The sequence below is a fragment of the Akebia trifoliata genome, chromosome 3 (assembly GCF_017979445.1).
Source record: "Akebia trifoliata isolate Shusen 1 chromosome 3, ASM1797944v1, whole genome shotgun sequence".
Lineage (NCBI taxonomy): Eukaryota > Viridiplantae > Streptophyta > Magnoliopsida > Ranunculales > Lardizabalaceae > Akebia > Akebia trifoliata.
Genome location: NC_141377.1, coordinates 34,557,395 through 34,577,796, shown reverse-complemented (window position 1 = coordinate 34,577,796; position 20,402 = coordinate 34,557,395). Strand labels below are relative to the sequence as shown.

General features: G+C 35.4%; 2 protein-coding genes across 8 annotated transcripts; one reads left to right on the top strand and one right to left on the bottom strand.

Annotated features, from left to right (window-relative positions):
* The first annotated feature begins 110 nt into the window (after positions 1-110).
* On the top strand, positions 111-7,923 carry LOC147406552 (tropomyosin). 5 transcript variants are annotated; one of them, XM_086434639.1, is made up of 13 exons: positions 591-638; positions 764-850; positions 1,272-1,532; positions 1,749-1,882; positions 2,744-2,802; positions 2,899-2,953; positions 3,049-3,099; positions 3,515-3,554; positions 3,644-3,684; positions 3,755-3,871; positions 5,512-5,559; positions 7,223-7,342; positions 7,573-7,923. In XM_086434639.1, the coding sequence occupies exons 4-13, from the start codon at positions 1,790-1,792 to the stop codon at positions 7,639-7,641; spliced, it is 693 nt and encodes a 230-aa protein (XP_086290765.1). In that variant the 5' UTR covers positions 591-638; positions 764-850; positions 1,272-1,532; positions 1,749-1,789; the 3' UTR covers positions 7,642-7,923. The 5 variants fall into 5 exon arrangements, with proteins under 5 accessions (XP_086290761.1, XP_086290762.1, XP_086290765.1 ...); XM_086434637.1 differs by having other exon boundaries at positions 1,272-1,611; XM_086434638.1 differs by having other exon boundaries at positions 1,272-1,620.
* Positions 7,924-8,094: 171 nt separating this feature from the next.
* On the bottom strand, positions 8,095-20,402 carry ATSPS4F (Sucrose-phosphate synthase family protein). Of its 3 annotated transcripts, none has more exons than XM_086434631.1 (15): positions 20,292-20,402; positions 19,882-20,172; positions 18,100-18,189; positions 16,189-16,409; positions 15,198-15,261; positions 14,181-14,395; positions 12,899-13,379; positions 12,578-12,709; positions 12,310-12,441; positions 11,940-12,116; positions 11,775-11,828; positions 11,028-11,090; positions 9,511-10,371; positions 8,796-8,923; positions 8,095-8,556 (listed from the first exon to the last, which is right to left on the bottom strand). In XM_086434631.1, the coding sequence occupies exons 2-15, from the start codon at positions 20,158-20,160 to the stop codon at positions 8,277-8,279; spliced, it is 3,177 nt and encodes a 1,058-aa protein (XP_086290757.1). In that variant the 5' UTR covers positions 20,161-20,172; positions 20,292-20,402; the 3' UTR covers positions 8,095-8,276. The 3 variants fall into 3 exon arrangements, with proteins under 3 accessions (XP_086290757.1, XP_086290759.1, XP_086290758.1); XM_086434633.1 differs by having other exon boundaries at positions 19,882-20,169; positions 20,292-20,308; XM_086434632.1 differs by lacking the exon at positions 20,292-20,402 and having other exon boundaries at positions 19,882-20,268.

Here is a 20,402-nt window from a genome sequence, read left to right as displayed (position 1 = left end):
AAGTTAAAGAAATAAGATAACTTAAAAAAATAGATATCATAAAATCTAATCTCCACTAATTCAATCACTCACAAAACTCAAAAGAAGATGAATATGAAAAAGAAGAAGAAGAAGAAGAAGAAGAAAAGGAGGAAGTGGGTTTTAGATTTTTGTTCAAAAGTGTTATTGGGTGCAATAAGTCCAAATGAAAGGGTGAAATGGTCAGTTATTTATTTATTTTTACAAAAATCATTTAAATGGGTACATTGAGCCATTTCCGTGTGTGCAAATAGACCCACCCATTTTAAATTGGTAAATTCGATATTGGGCCTTAAATCTTAACCAGATATGGGCCCACGTTTACACTGCATGAGATCCATGGTCTCGTACTCAATAACCGACTCCTTTTCCCTCCTTTTCTCACTTATTACAAGAAAAAGTACCTCCATATCTGCAACATTGCAACTAACCATCTGTTTCTTCAGTTCTTCTTCTTCTTCTTTCTTTTTTAAGATCGATTGATCGATCTTCGATCCAGCATTTGTGTTTTCTAATAGAATACAAACGATTTTCTTTCACGTTTTTTAAAGAAATTTCTGAGATCAGAACGATGGAGGAATATCTGCAGAACATGAAGACCTTGCGCTCTCAAATGAACGGTCTCTCTCTCTCTCTCTCTCTCTCTCTTTCTCTCTTTCTCCATTTCACTGTTCATTGAGCTAAACATAGATCTTGTAATATTATGTTGTTTGGATGATCCTTACTTTGATGTATTGGGAGACAGATGTGGAAGATCAAGCAGCGAAGATTTCAGTGGAAGAGCAAACGCAGATCACTTCCATTCACACCATGGAAATGGACCTCGACTCAGGTCTCTCTCTCTCTCATTCTTCTCTGTACTTTCCAGCAAATGTACAGAAAATGCGAAAAAACGAGTAATTCTTTTCCTTTGTTTGAGGAAAAGATAACGTGTGCCGGTGGCTTCCATTGCCAGAAGAGATTTGTGGTCTGGATGTACGGACAACGCATTGGAGATTAGTGATGTTGTGGTTCACCGGCGCATTTTAGTACAACTGTATGAACAATTGGATTAAGAGTTGAAATTTGAGAACTTAGAGATCTCATTATTAAATTCACCAAATGCCCTCCGTTTAATCCAAAATAAGCTAGGGCATTATTTTAGTCTTTTTTGCATCATAATCTATATTATTCAAGTTTCCCGCCAAATTTTGGTTGAAAACTCTACTATTACAAAATTACGAAAAACCCCTTTCATCAATGAATTTATCCAGGATTTCTCTACCTTCTCGCTGGCCTGTTTACTGCACGTACTTTCGTTTGAGCTAAGCCTCTGCGCAATCGCAAGCACATAGAGTAAGGTTGGCTCTATGCGAGAGAGGAAAACCACATGGACACGGCTGCTTTTTGATAGATCGTCAAGCAATTTACCCATATAGCTATTATCACAAGGGTGAAATACAATCCATTACATCTGGATTGAAACTTGAGAACCTTGAGAACCAAAGATAGAAACTGGAAGATAGAACCTCCTGGTATGCTTGATCCGGTATATCGTGGGCTACCAAATTAAATGGTTCCACCAATCCCAGTACTGTGGATCCCGCAATCATGGTGTTTAAAGTTATAATACGTTGATACTAACTGTCTTTGAAAACTTCATTTTCAGAATTGGCTCTCTTTGCTTTCAAGTTTTAACGTTTCTCAGCGTATTTCCTATGCAAAGTGAAACATCATTTATTTTTTTACAGCAAAATCGGAAACAAGGCGTCTCAAAGAGGAGGCGGAACGGATGGTGAAGGAAAACGGACAAATTTGCTCACAGATTCTGGAGAAGCAGAAGAAGATTGCGTCTCTTGAAGTGGATTCATCAACCCTTTCCCAGGTCAACTTAAAACTAATCCTATGAACACCCCTTTTGACTAAATTCTCTAATCAATGAAGAAGCATGTCATTTAAACTTTGTTTTAGTGTATCTCAGTGACTCCAAACAAAAGATATATCACAGCATTTATTGGCATCTAATATCATAAATTTTGGTTTTAAATGAGAGTAGCCTCAGTAATTTTTCTATGATGAAAATGAATCTATTTGGCTAGCCTCATTTTCTTTGTTAAGTCTTATATTTTCTTCTTTCATATATGTATTTTATTTTGAATATGAAATTCGTAAGTGAATTCATGTCCTTTTATGGTCTTGACTCTAGTCTACTACATAATCTTTTTGTTGATGCTCACGGTAAATGGTGCAAAATGAATAGGTCCATATGCATGCCATTTGGGATTAATCATTAGTGAAGCAACAAAGTATAGTTGATGTGGCTGGACAAAGAGGATGTAGGTTTGGAGGCCAAGAGATTATTAGGACCACACAATTGTCCAATTGATGCTTTTCATCTGAGAGTTCATCGCACATTTTTGGTCGTCGGCATTATTGTCAAATGTGATTTTTTTATTATATAAATATTCCATTATCACCTTCCCGTTCCTACAACATTCTAACATGTTTTTGTTCTCATTTTAAGTCAATTCTACACTCATTTTAGCTCTCTTATAAGTTCTAATTTATTTAACTGTATTACATTAAGCTTAAGAAGCAAGATTCAAGATTCAAAAAGTAAGATTGAAATATGTTTGCAACACTCAAGAAGCAAGATTTCAAATTTTTTTTTCTTTTTCTATTGTTTTGAGTTTAAGATAACCAAAATCATTTTAGTTCTTAGTCCCTGACATGTTTCATTTTACAGACATTGGAACTGCTTCAACAAGAAAAGGTCAGCTTATCTGCCAAACTCAGTGAGAAAAGGTAATTTCAAAACCTAGACTTTAGAGTAAGAATGTATCCAAGGCTGCACACGTTTTTAGAGAACAAGATTGCCATTGCTATGTTACACTGGAACAGAGCTTTCTACGACAAGGTCATGCATGACATGCATGTCAAATTGCAAGAACAACAGGTTGGCAACCAAGTGTTTCATTTCACACAAGCATTTGTTCATTATTCCGTTCCAGTCTGCAAATGTGTGAGTTCTGACTTACCTGTTTTGAGTAGGACTTTATCAACTCTCACAATCCCACCACAGAGTTCGGAGAGCTTAGATTGGTACTTCCAACTGAAATCTGTTCTTTTATTTTATTTTTTGCTTGTTGCATTAAATTTCAGTTGGTATTGATGGACTCACATTGAACTTAAGTGATGATTGCATTTTTCATTTATCCAATTTTCTTTTGTAACTAGAATGAGTAATTTTTCAGTCCATTTCCTTAGGGAAATATTTTTGGTTTTTAGGTTCAAATATGGTGTTATTTTAGCTTTGTAAAAACTAAAATCTAAAGGGAAGGGTGAAACAGTCCAGTAGATATTCGGATTCCTGTGTTTCAACTTTTTTTATAGGTTAAAAACCTTTCTTTTTGAGTTTGTCCAAGCTTTTTTAAGGATCTGCCTTCTTTCATATTCTTATCCGGTTTACAGGAAGTCTTGTATTAAGTAGTGACCCTACTGATTATAATTTGTGCAGGTCGAGGGAAGAATTGATGAGCAAAAGGTTAAAATTGGAGGTAGGACCTGTAACTCTTTTCTTTTACATTAGGTTGACATCACACAAAAAGTTTTATACTTTCCTCATATATTGGGATTTTCTATGCAGGGAGTTCTACAAATGAAATTCATCCCATTACCAATACCATGGTATGAACATTTTTGCATGATTAATTTGGTTTTTTTGCAATTGCAGATGTTTGATTTGTCTTAAAAGTAGCAGGGACACGAAACAAATAAGAACGACAAGGACCTAATGACTAAGTTGGAGTCTGCAAAAGCTAAGCTTGAGGAGGTGACAGCAAATAAATCAAAACTTGTTTTGGAGCACAGCAAGGTATACTTGGTCTAAAAATCTGACAATACCAATTTCAGTAATTTGGCTTATGGTTGGAATGATATAATCTTTGGTTTTCTCCCTTGAACTTCTCTTCAGAGAATTGTAATATAACAATGCTGTCTTTTAGTATTTAGAAAGTCGCTTTTGGCTTTTTCCAAGGATTACTAGAAATGATTGGTCCTACATCAAAAACCACTGGAAAGAAGTAACATAAAAGGTTTCATATTTATTGCATATCTTTTTTTTTAAATGACGATAATGATGATATTTTGTCCACCCCTTTCTCTCTTGTCTTTCATTAGAGTAAGCCTTTTGTATTTCTTTCTGATTTCTCTATCTAATAAAATATCAGTTTTTACCCTTCAAAAAGGGAATTAAATGTTTCATTATGCTTGAATAATTTGATTTTGGGATTTCAACGTCAAACTGCACACAATTAGTAGTGACTATGTACCCCATGTTCCTTGAATACTATAAAACGGGTGTTGCATCGATATCATATCTGAATTGGATGCTTCCACTTAAAGTATGACTCTGTATCCTAACCATTTCAGTTCCACATCCTTTTAGTATCTGGGTACATCGTATACATCTATATCCCTCCTTTCATTGTTAATTGAATCCTAGTCTTTCACTCATTAGCATTCCTATGGCACAACCATCAGACCATGCATTTCCCCTTCAAAAAAGATTCCATTCTAGGGATGGATATTTCATCGGCATCATCGAGGCCTTCACCCAACGATTTGGTGACTGAAAATCTTAGTTATTCATACAATAGTCTGTAAATATGGTCTACTAATGGCATTACTGTTCAGGTGGTGACATGCAGATGGTTTGGGGCCCAAACTTTTGCAGGGTTTCACATTTTTAGTCTACCGGATGGGGATATGTAAAATTTCCAATATTTCTAGTATCTGTAAGCGCACCAGATACTATTTTTCCCCTTTTTTTGGGTGAATTTGAAGGAAAAAAAAATTGTACAATGAAATATTTCTCCCGCCATGTGCAGGATGTCCATTAGACTTACTATGTGTAGAGGGGATGAAGTGGGCCTCATTTGGTTCAGCCAATTTAACTGTCATGTCTAAAATTTCAGCCCCAGTAAGAAAAGGAGTCTGTCGTGACACCCCCGAGTTCCTGTCCTCTTTTTTATTCGGGGTGTTTAAAAATTCAACACCTTTGTATCTGGAATATATGGTTGTGAAGCCAATGTATTTGTTGGATTATTCGGCTAAACATGGATTCTTTCATCCGATTGGTGGTACTCTTTTTGATCCTCCCAACTGGGAGTAATGTTTTATTTTGTTCGATATGTTATGTGATGGACTGAACACACATTCAATAACTAAAAACATGGCTCTGGACAGAATGTTTTACCAACCCCAGATCTATAGGATAATGATGATGCTATGTGATCGACGTTCCTGAGACTTCTTTCCTTTGTGGTCCCTTGGTTAGCAAATATGTTATAATTTTAAATAGAAAAGGATTATTTTATTATATTTTTCCATTACAGAGAGAAGCCTGCTAAGAGTAGAAATTTCCATCAATTTCCAATGTTTACAACCTTACATATTTTGATTGTGCTATTGATTCATTCTTTGATCAACGAGTGCTTTATTTGTTTCTTGCAGATGGTGCAGTCTGTCGAGCAATTGAAGCGTAGGACGGTTGAGTTTCCGGTTAGTTAACTGTTCTTTACTCAATGGTTTTCTATATTTCTTATGTTCATTGGAAAGGTCTACAGTCAAAACTGTTTTAGAAAAATATATATAAGCACAATCAATCACTAAAAAAAGACTTTTTTCTTCTGAAAGTTGTGTATATAACACTTTTTATCGTAGTGTATAAAACAAGTAGAAAATGGAATTTAAAAAAAAAATGCACTTTTATATTTTTAAACATGTTTTTTGTATGTTTTAAACAAAAAACACATTTTTAATCTTATTTTAGTTTGGATTTTTTGTGGGTATGGCCTTATGGTTGTTCTGGTTCATCAATATTATTTAATGTCGGATTTGAAACATTATATAAGATTTGGTGATTCATTTCTCTTTTGATAAGCAGGATTCGGTCATTCATGAATGTAGTTTAATGTAAGATTTGATGATAATGTCTTAATATTATAATTTTTTTTTCCAATAATATCTTAATATATTATTTTTCTCAAAAGATATGTTGATGGTTTGACTTCTTTTAGCATGATTAGTTTGACTTTGAAGTGTCAAGACGCTTCAAAATTTTGAAGGAACCCTCCTCATAACACGTAGCTTTTTGTGTTTATTTCACATCCCTACTTTTTCATCAATATTTGGGATACCCCTCATTGGGGACACCGCGCATAATCTAAAGGAGAGGGTTCTACCAAAATTTTGAAGCAGGATGGGTGCTTCAAAGATTTTTCCTAGCATCATAGTATGTATAATTATGTGTGGAAACATGTTACGGTGTATAATTATTTCATGATAATATTCTAGCATATTTTTTAGAAAATGTGTTGAAAACTTATAACAATGTATAACCTTTTTTTTCTTTTCATAATTTTAATGTATATTTTATTTTTTATTTCAAACTTTTTTAATTGTTTTCTTGTTTTTTCCAAAAAATTTCCTTGTCACCTCTGTTGGTATGCTGCAAATTATTTGCAAATGCAAATAATTTTCTGAAATCAATTTTATTGGTGCTTGGTTACATGATGCAAATGATTTGCATTGCAAAAAATTTGCATGGATCACCTAAATTCTTAAGAAATTTCAGCAAATGGTTTGCAGCACAAAAAGTACTGCAAATTACTTGCAAAGATCAACCAATCACAATAAAAGTTCACAAGAGATTTCCCAACGCTTACCAAACATTAGTAAATCATTCATCGCAAAACCATTTGCATTGCAAAACATTTGCAAATGCAAATGATTTGTAGTGTACCAAGCAGAGCCGTTGTTTTAAACCTGTACTATGCCTTGACTACGAGCCTGATAGTGAGATGTTAACATGCGTGAGGCCTGTATGTCAAAAGCAGCACTTCTCAACTAATCATAATAATGCCATCATTTGGAAGGTTGAAATTATCCAATCTCATTGAATTCAATGGAGGACGTTCCTTAGGTATGTCTAGGACTCAATGAATGGTGGATTCTTTTATCTTAGGTCAGAGTCATTAAACAGTAGGTCTTATTCCTTGCATTTTCTTTTCTTTCTCTTCTGATGTCTGAGATGACTAATCCCACTTATCCAGTAAGTGTGAGACTGGATGGCAAGAATTTGAAATATTGGTGTCACATGATGACTCATTTTCTTCGGGGAAGAAAATTATTTTCATAATTTTAATTGGATGGGTGGTAACAGCCAGAGCTAAGGGCAATGGACATAAATGCATTGGAAGAGGAACGCAAAGCTTTGTTGGCTGATAAGGCTGGAGAAATGGAGTACTTGCAGTCTCTGCAGCACCAGATTGAAAAATTTAAGGTAAAAATATCTCAAAAGCACTTAGTTTATCTGAAACTCTTCATGTTCCAATAGCAAAATGAATTAAAAGCACATGTCAAATTACAGAATTTGACAATTCACCAGCCATTCAATCCCGACACAATGGCTATTGAAGTCGGTGATCTTGATAAGATGGCTTTGAAAAATGTCTCATTTCTCCACATTGCCGCGTGTTTCTCATTTAGTCCTTTTGTTCTCTGTTCGTACAGGGCATTTCACATGTCATTAAATGTGCATGTGGAGAGCAATACGAAGTGGAAATGGAGACTTGTGCTTGATCAGTCAGACACACATTCAAGATCCATTGACAACTACACAAGCCTGAGAAAATAAATCCACAGCTAAGTAGAATGTATTGATTTGGTGAATGAAATTCCTGCCATTTTCAGTTGATAATTTTTTTTTTTTTAATGTGGAGTACTGTAAAGAGATTTAAAGATTAACTAAAACTAAGAACAGGAACAAAGAGGGAACAGTGGTATAGAGATTGAGATTCACAGTATTCAGATGGTTGTAGCATACAATACCGGACATATACTAGAATCATTCCAGCTTGTGCACACGTGGTGTGATCTATATCTGCACACACACACGCGCTCAAATAGGTTTAAGTGTAAAGATGGGATTTTGATCCAAGTTAAGTGGTATTACTACTTCACTGAGATGGAACCTCCAACTTCTTCTTAAATTCCAAAATTATACCGTAAATAATACTATTATTACATGCTAGATTGCTCAAGATTTTTATTTTTATTTTTATAAAAGTGAAAAAAAAAATTACTTGACATTATGGTGAACTTCTCTTTGAAGTGCAGTGTAGTATAGATATTACCTTTTTCTAATAAGTATGAAAAGAAAATACATATGTTGGAGCAAGGAATATATATTATAGATGAGGGAAAAAAATATTATTTTAGTAGGTGCCAAGAGTATCAAGTGCAAGTGAAATGTCATGGACACCATAACCCTCTTTGATGAAGATTGTATTCTTAAGGCTGTCTTCTGGGACCATGTCTTCCCTTTTATAACTATCTTCACTACGCAAGAGGCCCTCACTTCCATACTCCACTGTCCCTCCAAGAATTAGAGTTTTGTGGATGCCTACAAGCAAGCCTTCATGGTCAGTATCTCCTTTCTCCCCCACAAATACCACCATCTTGGACAGATCAAGCCCCCATCGAACCGATAGGTACCTTCACAATTATCATGATGAATCAGAGTCAAATTTCAAAATCACCGGTGTTTTCCCGAGCATTAAAGCTCTACCAAATTTCAAGAAAATAAATTTTCTTGATTTTTTTTTTTCTGAAAAATTTAATTTTCTCCAGGTTTTCTTTCTTTAAAAAGAAGACATGAAGGACACAACTGTTTTATTCCTAAGCAAAGGTAAAGGCATGTATGTTTAACATTTAGCAAGAGTAAGTAACAGAACCTTAGGGCTTGAGCTCTTGATGCAAATAATGGAACCACATTCAAGCGTGTTGCGGCATGGGTGAAAACAAGGTTGCATCTGAAACCTCTCATTCGTAACCTATGGCGCATATCGTCTACTCTCCTAATCTGCAAAACAAAACAACCACCCTCATGGATTCAGCAATCTCCTTGCATACTAAAAATGTAATATTCTAATGTCCAACTGACGGCTTAGATGGAAAGATATCCTGTAGAGTTTCCCTTAAGAATCATGGGTCATCAGTTCAAACGTGTGGATAAGACGGGAATATACTCTTGGAGATTTTGTTACGACCTCAAAGAGATATGGGCTTATTTCCTGCAACATTAGCACGTTTATTGGAATCTTACTATTTGATGTCAAAGCAAACACCATGTCTCAAATTCAAACCTCAAAAGGAATGATTAGGAGCTTAAAAAGAATGGTACTAGAGTGAAGTCTGCCAAAAAATGGGTATTGGGGGTCTTATTGGGAAAGAAGATGACGGGAAAGGGAAGGATTACGTGAGGGACCAACAAAGAAGAGTACTAAAGTGAAAGCCGTCACAGAGTAGATTGTCCTTCTAGGATGCAAAGTGTCAAATTCCTCAAAAAAGAACCCTACAAAACTTATGTTTTTCCTCTCATCTCAGATGTAGATTTAATTTCATTTGAGTTTAGAAAAGTCTGGGAAAAAAAAGCTGAAAATTTCTGACCTTAGCTGCTGGTTTAACCATGTAAGCATAGCAACGTGAGCTACATGCCTCCACATACTCAACTAGTTCTTCCTCAGCCGCACCGTCCACCCTTCCAAGCCTTGTAACTGTACTCCTCACATTCTCACTTGGCCACCTGTACTCCACGTGTGTCGAATAGTCCACATCAGCAACCAAGTCTCTCCATGGGTAGTACATCTCACTCCCACTACTACAAATCAATGCATCAAAATCACTAGGATCAACTTGGCATCGCTTCAATGCTTCTATTGTCTCACCCAGCGTTGAACCAGTAGATAACACAAATCCAGTTTTCCCTGGACAAGAAATTGTCATCAATGTCTTCATGATCATCGATAAGGTCTCCGATTCTATGTTTCCGTTGGCATTATAACAATCAACAGCAATCACGAAAATCCTATGTCGCTTCCCGGGGGAGTAATTGACAACACCCACATTGCCATTAGTACCCATCATTGAATGCTCAGTTCGTTGACGCCGCCTAGATAGAGCATCAATGAGTTCCTTCTGTCGGCTTATGGCGTCTAATTCTCCATTGGCCTTCAAATCTATATCGACAGAGAACCTTAGGGAGAGGTCTTCGACATCCCTTAGGGAATCACTCATGGGTTCTTCGATGGTATGCATGATTTCAAGGCGAGTAGTGGGATGGCGATTACGACAGTGCTCGACATGGGAGAGATAGTTCCTGCAATGCTCGGGCCACGAGAAACGATGAATGTTCTTGAGACCATTTTTGCGACACTCAAGCCATAGGGATTTGTCTGCGAGGATTTTTAGGAGGGCATCGGCTATGGAATTTTGATCATGGGGGTCGATGAGGAGGCCGTTGTTCAGTGCCTGAAAGGATATAGTTTTCCATTAGATGCTACAACTAGAGATCTAATTGCAGATGCACAGAAGAATATGTCAAGGAAACTTAGTAATTCATTAGAGCCTTAGAGGTGAAATTTTTTAACATTTTAAAACAGTATGGCCCTACTTGGTATGCACGTAAAATCACCGCAAAATAGCAAATGTTTGTGTCGCATTCATTTGAAGGACAAAAGGTCTAGCCCATTATCGGTGTAATATGGTTAGCAGGGACCGACAATGTGTACACGACCAAGAGCCTGGCATAAGTCCATCATCGGCGTAAAAGTCTTGCAAAGGCCCTGATGTAAAGATGTGTAGCTAGAATTGGTCCCAAGTCAAACTTGATTTTATATTTAGATCAATCCCGGTCCAAAATGATATAGGCCTGAGGCTTTGACCCAATCTATGTTCAACTAAATTCTAGTTTGGTCCTAACAATACAAGCCAAAACTAGGCACTTATTTCAGACCAGACTAACATTGATTTCTGTTTCAATTTAGGACCTGCTGTAGCCTATGTAATATAATGGGCCTTTATACAAGCTAAGGCCCATCAACATGCTTACTAGTGTAGCCCAAGGTTGGCACAAGTCGGGTCGGGCTTATAATCAGGATGAAAGCCCAATGAAAGATGAGCTATACCTTGTGGATATCTACTGGCCCTCCATTTTTTGTTGCAACAACAGGTAAACCATAAGCAGCTGCCTGAAAATTTAGAAATAAAATCCACATATCATTAGACAAATAATTCATTGGCGGTCTTGATCGTATCATATTTTAAAAATGGGATGAAATCCATGGTCGGATCAGGGCCAAACTGATTTTTATAATAAAGTTGATCTCGTTCAAATAGATGTTGGGTTTTGTAAAGAATCGTCAATTTTTATAGAATAAGTGGTTTAACCATTAAACCAAGTCAACACTGCTGGCTTTTGAATTGTTTTAAAATACATATTTTGAATTTCTCTCTCTCTCTCTCTCTTTTTTTTTTTTTTTTCAAAATAAGATTTTGGGAAAGAAAATACAATTTTACTAATGTGAAGATCCTTTAATTATTGAACTATAATAATACATATTGATGTCATACTAATACCAAAGTAAAAGAAGATAATTTAAGTGAAAAATCACATTTAAAAATAAAAAAATTTCTACAATGAATTTAAATTTATCCAACCAATTGAATCAGGATCTAATCAACTAGAATGGAATGTAGAAACAAGATTCGTTTAGCCAACCCCAAATCTTTGGGATAAGGCTTTGTTGTTGTATCTAGACCAATTTGATAAATGTCAATTTGATCATCGGTTAAGGTTTTAAAAACATTGAACGACGTCATAGAAGAGGTTAAGTAGGAGAGAAATTCTTCTGAAAACCATAACTCATGCATACCTCAATGAGAGTGAGACCAAAGGGTTCTACGAGAGCCGGATTGATGAAAACTCCCTAGAAGAGCAATAGATTGGGAGTCATAAATCATTACAAAATAGCAAAAATTAGTTTTAATGAGAAACAAATATGATTTAGTAAAAGGGTCTAGTTTAGAAATTAGAATACCTTAGTCTTTGCAGCCAAACGGTATATTTCAGGGACATCAGATTGCTTATGATGTTTGGGGTAAGCCACTTGACCGTACAAGTCGTATTTGTCGATAAGCTTGAGAACCGTAGTAAGAACAATCGAACTGCTGCTAGACATTTCTTCTATGTCATCTCTATTTCCAAGTATTAGAGTCTGCAACCAAATAATTAATCATTATTATTCTTGTTGTTCTTATGCCACAAAAAGGGATAATAATCTTAGAATATAAAAATTTATATCAATTCGCACAAATTTTAAATAATAATAATTATAAAGGTTATTAGCATTGAAAGCAATTGTAAATTTGATGTAAATATCGTTGAAAGAGGAATGCCTAGATTTTTACCAAATTCGCGAGCTCTTGGAGGGGTCGACACTCCCCGAAAGCCTTCAGTAAAGTAGTAACATTTTTCTTTGGATCAGGACGAGACAATGCAAGTATCATGGGCTTGTGAGGATTCGTGAAAAATCGCATTATCTGAAATATATAGTTTACCCAAATAAAATCAGAAATATGCGTTGAATTTCTAATTTATATGTATTCATTGATCATGTTAATTAAAAATAAAAAAAGTTAATTATTATAAAGGAAAGCCATCTGAAAAATATAGGACCTCGGAGCATATAGGCGGTAGAGGTCGTTTATTTTGGGTTCTATCGGAGCCGATGAACGATGTGAGATCGCCATCACCGTCTACTGGCTCTTGCGTCAAGACATTGCTGAAGTCCATCCCAGGCGGTATAACCTAATAAAGTAGAGTGCATATATGTTAAACTCGTTTCGTTAAATAAATCGACACAACTCGGCCTATTAACACCGCCCTAAAATTCATAGCTCAATAACTTGAATTTGAGAATATATATTAAGCTTTCAGCAACTTAAATCAAATGGTTAAGTATGAGAAAAAAAAATGGTGAGGAAGGCAAATACATACCACCATTCTTGGCATGTGTCGACCAAGACAGCTAACTCCCCTTCTTCTTCTCACCCTAAGCTTCCTCTCCAACTTAGGATCAAACCCATCGTATAAACCCCATTGCTCTTCTATCTCTTGCCTTGTGCTAGTCACCACCATTTCAGCTGCATCCAACCCCAACTCCTCACCTTCAATCCTCCTCATTATCTTATATGTTGAATTTATATCCTCTCTAGACAACCTTCCTTGTTTCAATAGCTGCTCAAACTTATTCCGTCCCAACGAGTGCCCTGTCAGCACCATAGGAGTGTTCAAGGCTCCTGACAAGTGGGCCGCCACCTCTCCAGCATCAGCGTAGTGGCCATGAATTACGTAAGGCCACGTAGGCTTCCCCCCTTCCACTTGGTCACCTAGGGCCCTTGCCATGTTCACAATGTGGACCAATGCCGAATCAACAAACTCGGGTATGTAAGGCCATAATGACTCTTTGGGTATGTACCTACAAACAAATAGGCTCAAGCTGGATAAATTTTATAAAGCGAGAGAAGAAAATATTACAGTGTTTCGGCCTCCATGAACACAAGAAGAAAACTAAAAAAGAAAGTGAGAAAATGTACAAAACACGCACCACCATTCACTATCAATTTCCACCTAAAAACAAAATCTCAAAGAACAATAATCCTTTACATTCCTTGACATGTATAGAGAGTCGCAAGCGAAAATGGGCTTTCACATATCAGGGCACCTTCTACATTTGGTTAGATTTGGGCCTCATTGATATATCATATTTTTTTCCCATATGTGATATAAAACAGGGTGATATAGTGCATAAGAGTTGCTAATATACAATTGGATTGGGCCTTCATTATATCTGAAAATTTTGACCCAAACCCTACATCATTGGATCAGATATGAAATTCTATTGATCTAAACCCTAAATTACCAGATTGGAATCTCAAATACCATATATGTTTAAAATATTTCACATATGTATCAAACAGAGTATGTGCTATACTTACAATTACTTAAATATACTTTTATAATCTTAACATGCCATTTACTTTTGAAGTGGAAAAAATAGGGTATTAAAACAAGTTTAAACTAATGCGAGTATAGTAGGTATTATATTTGATAAGAAAATTGCATGACCGTATAGGCGATATCCCTAACTTCCAAAATTTTTAAAAAGGTGAATGGCACAATAATTTTGGGCCTAAAGAGTGTGCCATGACATGTAATGTGACCAATATGCGAAACATGCATTTGTGATCAACAACTTGGGTTTCGTCCACACACGTACCTATCAGGAGGTCCACATGGCAAACGGATTATGTAGGCTCCACAACTTTCACATTCACTCCGGGCATCAGCATCAGATGGACGTGACAACATCTCGACAGGCTCACCATAGCTTGAGTCAACATCTGGAGAGGAGATCTGCCGAGTTAGGAGGTCAACCCTGTAGACACCTTTTGTGTTGGCTAGAGCTCTAGCTAGTTCTACCACGTATTTGACCTGATCATCACAACCAAATACATCAGATCAGATACACATATGTAGCATCTTCATTAGCTTATTGATGGCATGAAATCCAAGTGGTTGGCCAAGGAACAATGAAGTTTAGGTCAAGAAATCAATCAAGTTTGATGTTTTATCAGGTAAATCAAGTCCTAGGTTCAGTTTGCAATACAATGGACCCATTAGAAAAAGATCATGATGTTCTTGTTCAAAAAAGGGCCATTGCAAATGTTTTATCAATCCATTAGAAAGCATTTGTTGAGATCTTGCTCTAAACATGGACCTACTAGAAAACGCTCATTGATGCCTTAGGATAACTTACAATTAGACTTTTAAAAAGAAAAAGAAATCTTCGTAAGGAATGCTAATAATGTCCAATACTTAATGTAAAGGAGGAAGAAGAAGAAAAGGAGGGGAGGGGGTGGTGGTCATTGTTCAATGACTTCTTTTTATAAATAATTTTTAAGACTTTGCTAAATTTACAAAAATGCCATTGAAAATAAAATTTTGAATAATGATAAACTGACTCAAATAAATAAATAAATAAATACTAACTGACATGGAAAGTGCACAGAATCATAGATTTTTTCTTTGAGTATCTCAAGGAAAAAATATATGGTTTTGTGCACATGCCACATCAGTTGAGTATGTTTGAGTATTTATTTTTGAGTCAATTTATTATGACTATAAATTTTTTAAATAGATTGCACTTACTCTTATGGTTAGCAAATGGAGACTAAAAGTAAAGAAGATGAGCGAAAATGTTGAGTGCTAAACCAATGACATTTATCATCATTACCTGACCGCCTGTGTCCGAATCTCTTCCCAATTCCATGTTTTCGCCACGCACCAGCCCATGCAAGCTAAAGTAGTGGGGGAAAAGAAAAAGGGCATTCAATATTGTATGCATATAATATATAGCACGATTACGTTGAATTGACGTGAAAATGAGTCAAGGGCTGATTTTAGATCTCACAAAGACATCCTCACAAAAGATCAATTCTTTCTAAAAAGAATCTAGTTCCATCACCCACCCAAAATTGATTTGAAAACCTAATTCCTTCCAACACATCACACCATACGTCTCATCAATTGATGCCTATGATTAGACTGCACATTTTGTGGGACACACGATATTTGTTACTCAACTCCCGGAAATAGTGGATTTAGTTTCTTCAATATATTCAACTTGTAAACAACAATTCATATTGCTAAATACTTGGGAATGATTTTTTTTTTCTTTTACAAAAAAGAAGAAGAAATAATAATGTCAGAATAGGCTGATTTTTGTAAGAAGATCGCATATTTTTTATGGTTTGTGGAGCCTGATGGTACTGGTCAAGGAGTATTCTTCATCATTTAACACAATGGAGAAACCGGTTGAGTTGATATTAAGTAAAACGTAGTTAGATTTTCCTAGAGGTATATATATTTCAGTGAAAGGATATAATCTGTAACTGTGAATTTTCTTTTTATAGTGGAATTGGTGTGATCCGTGAACGTACCTTAAGGGAATCACGTAAAATCTGTGTGTCTTTAAACCATTGCATCTTTTCTTTTCTTTTTTTTTGTCTCGTTCTTTGTTGCTAGTATTTTTTTTTCTTAACAATTAATATTGAGGAGGGGATGAGTGCATCCAAAATCAGCCCTTGGTTCATCTCATGGGATTTTCCAAAAACCACATGTTAAGAGTATCTCAACCTTAGTACAACAACCCAATACATGCTAGCTCATTGAAGTATGTTCATTTCTAAACAAATATCAATCACAATTTAAGGTGAATTAATTACCTGATCAAAACTATGTAAAGGCGCTTGGATTTGTTATCATCAGACCATATCTTCATATCGGAATTGATTCGGAAAATTTTGTCCTTGAGTGATTCTGAATGATTACCATCTTTCTCTTTTTCACCTTCAGAAAGCTCCGATAGGTCCTCAGAAGCATCTTTACGGCCTTGTTCCCGCTCGATACGTTGCTTTGCGAGCCTTTGTGCATCTTCCCATGCAATCTTGCAACATAATATTTACCATGAAAACAAATAAGGCCAAAAGAAAATTTAATTATTTTTTTTCCAATTTACAGTAGCTGACAATTATAATTAAGGAATAAAAAGATGATTTACAACGTACCAATTGAAATTTATATTATAGGCAATGCCACCAATATTAATTTTTTTGTATAAAAGTAAGTATTTTTCCTTGGAAAATCAGCTTTAATTATTATTAAGGTGAGTAATTAACTAGTTGCAGTAAGGGTAGGTATGGAATTTGCTTTTGAAAAGTTGGGATACTAAAAGATGCCTAATGGTACTTTTGATCCTTTTAATTATTTTAGAATTAAAATGGAAAATTTTTTTTTAAAGAAAAAAAAGGAATCTTACTGGGGAAAAGTGGAAAAAATTGGACAACATGTTGCTCTCTATATTTTCTTTTATAGCAGCATAAAGATATTGCATAGTAATAGGAACATAATATTTCCAAGGGAAGTGTTGGATGCCCTAAAGAGAGTCAAACATTTGTAAATCATAGAGATCACTCTCACAAAAAATCAGCCCATTCTGAAACTTCCATAGAAAATGATTTACAAATAATTGACAATCCACGGCTCTTCAACTTATAAATTAGGGTTAGAAGTTTTAGAATGGGCTGATTTTCAACCCATTCTGAAAATTGGCACAATGTGTGGCTGGCTCTCTTTAGGGCCTCAAAACGATCCCCCCTATTTCCAAAACTTGAATTTACTATTATAAAATATATTAATTGCAATAGTAATATGAATGCTCTTTATATAACGTTTGCTTGGAAGGCAGAGTTACAAGAGTTGGTGGGAACTCCTGAAATGAACTCATAAACATTTTATAGTCTGTAGAAATGGATTTAGATAATGTCAGTGTCGGTCACTCGGTCGTAGAACTGTCAGATGAGATTAATCTTCATTTAGTTGAAAAAATTGTTTGAGTCTAGTGAAAGCTAATTATTTATGATATAATTTATTTCTTTGGGACAAAATTCTGTATCTAACCATATAAAATATAGTGGTGGGCCAGATTGAAGATTGTTAGGTCCAGCCCGGGCTGGATTTAGTGGGCTGAAAAAAAATTGAACCTGACCAAACCATCGTGGGCTCAACATCAAGGCCCTTAAAACCTTGCTTTTTTGGGCCTCCTAAAAGGCCGATTAATAAGACGAATTGACAGCCCTAGCGATAGGTGCTGCATAGTTGAATAGGGTGACCAGTGTGATTTGATTAGGCCTATATGATAAAAAGAATAAGAGAGCTTCTATTACCTCACCAACTTTACTAAGAGCACCCCCCAAGCGTTAATTCTATGGTGATTTAACAATATGACATTATGACTGGGTTGGGGTGTTCTTAGCAAAAGTTGATGTGGGAACAGAATTTATCTAATACTAATAATTATCATGAAGAAACCCCCCCCCCCCCCCCCGCGGACGTGGCATATTCAAAGTATTCTCCTGACGTGGCATGTACTATGACCATAAATCTTCTTTAGTTGGGATTACACAACTTGCACATATTTATGGGGATGTGCATACGCGTATCCCGACCAATAAAATCTATGGTTCTAACACACACCACGTCATGAGAGTATTTTGAGTATACCACGTGGGGAAGTCAGATTATCACGACTCTATTATTATTATTATTAATAAATAAAAAAGAAGAAAAGGAAATACCTGTTTCTTTTTGCGAGCTAGATGCCAAATTCTCCAACACATATTCTCGAGCCTGTTATTGCGTTCACGCGTATTCCTTGTCGCAATCACCTGTTTGTTTGTACGTTTGCTTTGCTTAATTTCCCACTACTATTAACTATTAACTATTAACTCAACTCACATGATTCACACACACACACACGTAAATTAATTTTAGCCAAAACCAAAAGTGAATGAAAAGTGCTCCAACTTGTGACTTTTCGTTTCTTTCTAAATAATAGATGGATGGACAATTACTTAAGACTTTAGTATCACACATCTTCCATCTAAGTGTGTATGTGACCAATCCATAATAAACTGATTGTCTGTCCCAAAACCCTGCATGTAAGCCACGTGTAGAAATGATAGATTTGATATTAATTAACGTGCCTTTTTTCAATCCACATGGCATCATTTTATGGGTGACTGTGGCATCGACTGAAATATTCGTATGGGTTAGCTGTAGGAGAGATATTCATTCTCAAAAGGTTCACTTATGCTGAGCTTATACATTTTGACACGTGGCACCTTCTACTGCTTTATATTTGGAAGATTGAAAACATGAAGATGCCATAGCACGTCAAAGATAAGAAAGAGCGAGTGCTACAGCTAGCTCTACAAGTGATACACATGCAAGCGGATCGGAACCACAGATTCTTCTATCAAATCCGTCTCCCCCTATTTGTCATAGATATTTTGACTCTCCTCCTCAAAATATAAGCAATATTTGATATTCCTCCGTAAATTTAAATTTTTTGATTTACTCCAATCCTATAGTGGAGAACGGGCACCCAACTTCTCACTAAAAAAAAAAGTTATGCAAAGCATGATAACTACGCTTCCTACATGTTTTTAGGAATCAACTAGTTGCACTTCACTTAGTATCAATTGCACTCCATCACTTAAAAAAAAAAATACTTACTCCAATGTTATGATTGCACTCCAAATATAAAATTCTACATTAATAATTGTTCTTAAAAATTATAGAGGAACCATAACACCAAAACTTCACAAATTTTACATTTAGTTCTAAAAATCTACATGAGTTCTAGATGATGATAGGTTTGTTGTAAAATTTATAAGAATACCTACTAATGATGAGTCTTGATATTTAGTATTAGTGTAAAATTCTTTCGATGAATTTTATTTTTATTTTTTATTTTTTATTTTTTATTTTTTAAAAGTAAATTTTTTACATTAGAGTTGTGATTGGTACTTAGGTGATGTGCAACCAGTCGGTCTCAAATTTTTGTTAGTGTAAAAAATAATTTTCTATTCTAATTAATATTTAAAAAAAAAAAAAGTTTGATAGAATTCTTCAAAAAGTACATTGTGCCAGAATTAATTGAGACCAATAATAATATGATATTCAAATACTCTTTTGTTTGTGATTAAATAAAGGAAATATATAACCATTATTAAAAAAAAATTGATCAAATTCAATGGTGATGAATCAATTATAAAAAGTTATCGAGTCTAATAATTATAAGTCACCATTGAATTTCCAAGGAAGAGACATCAAATGCTAATCTATTAATATGGGCCCAAGAAACGTGTCATATGGTGCACAAAAGAGTAGGGAAGCTAAATAATAACTTACACCCGAAAGTACACAATCAAGGTGGATTTCGGCTGACTCGATTAGTTTCAGTTTTATATACGATTTTCGAACCAATTTGCATGAGTCAACAAGGAACTCGGCCGAGATTGACGTATATAGTAAAGTTGCAATAGTAGTACTGGTACATGATACATACAACATACCTTAATCCAGGTACGATGGAGATCGGACTCGTCAAAACGGTTGACAACTTCTTCCACAAAGTACTTGGTGGGACTGAACACCGAATTGGTATTCCAATTAGGATTCGAAAACACAACACTATCTCTTCTCCCAAAGCCAACGCCTCCTTTTTTTCTGTCTTGATCAGCTCCATTGCTGTTTCTTTGATTGCTTCCTGCATCCAGAATCGCTTCCAAGTATCCATTTATCCACTCGTTTCCCGCCATATTTCCCTCCGTTTTCCTTGTCTCTTCTTTCATTTTTTTTCCCTTCTAGAGTAAATAATTAAAAATAAAAAAAATAAAAAAAAAATCTCTATGAAATCATACTAGAAAATTTCTCAAAATCTCACAAAAATTTATTAAAATTCATGCTTATTTAAAAATTAAACCTGAATATTAAAGTAAACGACTGAAAATCAGAGAGAGAGAGAGAAGGAAAACTGTATGGTTCGAAGGTTTTGCACTTCGAAACCGAGTTTGAGAGGAGGAAGCGATCTCCT

Bases quoted from the DNA above. Each gene is read 5' to 3' on its own strand.
- LOC147406552 (XM_086434635.1), top strand. From the start codon at position 590: ATGGAGGAATATCTGCAGAACATGAAGACCTTGCGCTCTCAAATGAAC. The intron at 1,883-2,743 runs GTCAACTTAAAA...TTCATTTTACAG, and splicing joins ATTCATCAACCCTTTCCCAG to ACATTGGAACTGCTTCAACA. The intron at 3,685-3,754 runs GTATGAACATTT...TCTTAAAAGTAG, and splicing joins ATCCCATTACCAATACCATG to CAGGGACACGAAACAAATAA.
- ATSPS4F (XM_086434631.1), bottom strand. From the start codon at position 20,160: ATGAAAGAAGAGACAAGGAAAACGGAGGGAAATATGGCGGGAAACGAG. The intron at 15,262-16,188 runs GTAATTAATTCA...CCACTACTTTAG, and splicing joins CTTTACATAGTTTTGATCAG to CTTGCATGGGCTGGTGCGTG. The intron at 14,396-15,197 runs GTAATGATGATA...TGTGATGATCAG, and splicing joins ATTCGGACACAGGCGGTCAG to GTCAAATACGTGGTAGAACT.